Source organism: Silurus meridionalis, chromosome 18, assembly GCF_014805685.1.
Source record: "Silurus meridionalis isolate SWU-2019-XX chromosome 18, ASM1480568v1, whole genome shotgun sequence".
NCBI classification, from domain to species: Eukaryota; Metazoa; Chordata; class Actinopteri; order Siluriformes; family Siluridae; genus Silurus; species Silurus meridionalis.
In genome coordinates, this window is record NC_060901.1 from 19,959,905 (window position 1) to 19,962,404 (window position 2,500).

Below are 2,500 nucleotides of genomic sequence, written 5' to 3' on the forward strand. Positions count from 1 at the left end.
AACAATAATAATAATAATAATAATAATAATAATAATAATAATAATAATAATAATTCAATTATTCTAAACTAGATTGAAAGGTAATTATTTCTGACTGTTGTGTAGCATCAAATGATGGGACCAGTGCAGTGGTACAGGAGATACGTACTTTGAGCAATGTCCTTACTCATTAATCTACTCTAAACAACAAATCTTTATTCAGTCTCCTTTATGTAGAGTTCTGTAACAGGCAGGATCTTAAAAGAGAAGACGAAATGGTGTCACTGGTAGAACATCAGGTTTTACCAACATCCTCTCTGTTGTTTGTTGTCCTTCTGATCATAGTACAGAAGATCTTTCCTTCCTGAGTAATAAAAATATTTCTTCTGCTCCTCAGCAAGAGTTGTGTGAAAGCGAGTGAGATAGTGGAAGATGTTTACGTAGATTATTACTCAGCTCAATAATCACAGAGAACTTGGTTCTGTAAAAAAACTACTGTATTTCTTAAACACTTCCACATAAAAAGACATATGGTGGATGGAAAGTTCTTAAAATAAACCTGATGTTTTATGGAGTTTTTCTGCTTCTTCTGTTTGTATTGTAAATGTGATTATTGCCTATAAAAACCAGTGCTGTGGTACCTGGGAAGTCGTTCGCTGGATATGGATTCTCTTCTTTTTCATCAATATTAATCTGCAAATCACAAGTCATAGTTTTCAAGCTGATGGTCACAAGAAAATACAACAGCATGATGATACACTGGAGCAGATTCAGGAGACTTTTAATAAACTTCTCATTTATACACCTCAGGCAGTTATATAGTGTGTTTATATTCAGTGTTATATGGTGTCGACCTTCTGATCAGTATTCTTCTAGTAACTTCAGTAACTTCTTATCCAACATTTTATTTACATGTTGTTGTTGTTCATGTTTGTTTGTTTGTTTAAAATCACATCTGTATGGTTAATTTAAATAAAAGTCTCTGTTCCTACATGCAGGCGATTATGATTACAGATTCAACTTTCTCGTGAATGAGTACTAGTATAGTTTATGTTTTTATGTAGGTGTGAGAGTGAATAGAATGCACCTTGGTGGTATTTGTAGTTTCTTCATTTGAGGTAATGGATTTCAGTTCAATCTTCTCCTCTTTTTTCTCAGCTGGAGGTTTCTCGTTTCCTTGCCACTTGTCAGGACTGGCCAACCTGAGACATGAGAATGGCTTCAATACACAGTATAGGATAAGAATCTTCAATTGCTATAATATGAATAAAAATATTGATAAATGTTATAAAGTTACACAAACAGGAATAAAAGAATAAGAATAAAGTGATGATTTTTTTCAGTGAATTCCACTGTAATTACAAGTTAAACTAAAACTAATGAATTCCATCACCTGGCCTGCTTCCGCCTCTCCTTCTCTTCTTCTTCCTCTTTCTGAGCTGAGGTCAGACTCTCTGCATCTGCAAGATTATCTACAGCGATGGCCAGGAAGACGTTCAAGAGGATGTCTGTTTATGACGAGTTCAGGTTTATGGAATGATATATTTGATTTGCGCCAGTAGCTGAAACATGTGACTTACACAAACACTGAATAGCAGCACATTTAAACTCTGCATTAGCACAAGAATTAGCAGCTAAAGCGTTTCGAATCGTGTTATTTATCATGACATCATGTTGGTGTCATTACCATCTTGCAATCAAAAATCAATCGGCTCTAATATTGTTTTAAAATAAGAGCAGAAATCAGGTGTTTGTGCTGAACGCTGTTGTGCTCCAGGAGGTGACAGTTCAGTTTCTGTAGCTCTGCTGTAAAGGATACAGTTTCCACAAATAAAGAGAATGATGAAGTAGATGCACACAAGCATGCCAGGAAACGAAGGTCCACCGTACGCCATAATCCCATCATACATTACTGAGTTCCAGTCCTCTCCAGTCAAAATCTATTCCCATCACAGCAAATCAACAACATCAACACAAACACAGAGTCAGAATCTCCACATGCACAGTGAGATAACGCTCAGCTTCAGTTTATTACTCGCTTCAGAACCATCGACCAGACAAAACCAATCAATCAATCATTTATAGCAGGAAACAAAGCAGCAATTCATCACAAATTAATGATTAATAATTGTTTATAATGATATTATCTGTAGTTGCTCATGTACATTGAGTACAACTGTTACAGTGCACCTGCAGCTTTACTCAATATTAACTATATTCCTCCTCTTCCTCCTCCTCTTCCTCCCTGTTACAGTGCACATGCTTTCCTGCAGCTTTACTCAATATCAACTATATTCCTCCTCTTCCTCCTCCTCCCATCTTCCACCCCCTCCTTTTCCTCCTCTTCCTCCCTCATCGTCATCATCTTCCCCTACTCTTTTTCCTCCCCTCCTCTTCCTCCTCTCCCCTATCTTCCCCCTTTTTCTCGTCTTCCCCTATTTCCCCCTCTATCTCCTTCCCCCCTCCTCCTCCTCTTTCTCCTCTTCCTCCTTTTCTTCTTCCTCTTCTTCCTTCTCTTCCA

The 2,500-nt window shown here is 37.3% G+C and overlaps 1 protein-coding gene across 4 annotated transcripts in view; it reads right to left on the minus strand.

Moving 5' to 3' along the window:
* Window positions 1–2,500, minus strand: part of cacna1c (calcium channel, voltage-dependent, L type, alpha 1C subunit) — an 83,302-nt gene that overhangs the window by 25,697 nt on the left and 55,105 nt on the right. For all 4 annotated transcript variants that reach the window (XM_046873318.1, XM_046873317.1, XM_046873321.1 and 1 more), the window contains exons 16-19: window positions 1,799–1,919; window positions 1,373–1,487; window positions 1,067–1,181; window positions 621–672 (exon numbers count right to left, since the gene is read on the minus strand). In XM_046873318.1, coding sequence (XP_046729274.1) covers window positions 621–672; window positions 1,067–1,181; window positions 1,373–1,487; window positions 1,799–1,919 — 403 coding nt within the window. The remainder of the gene's footprint in view (window positions 1–620; window positions 673–1,066; window positions 1,182–1,372; window positions 1,488–1,798; window positions 1,920–2,500) is intronic.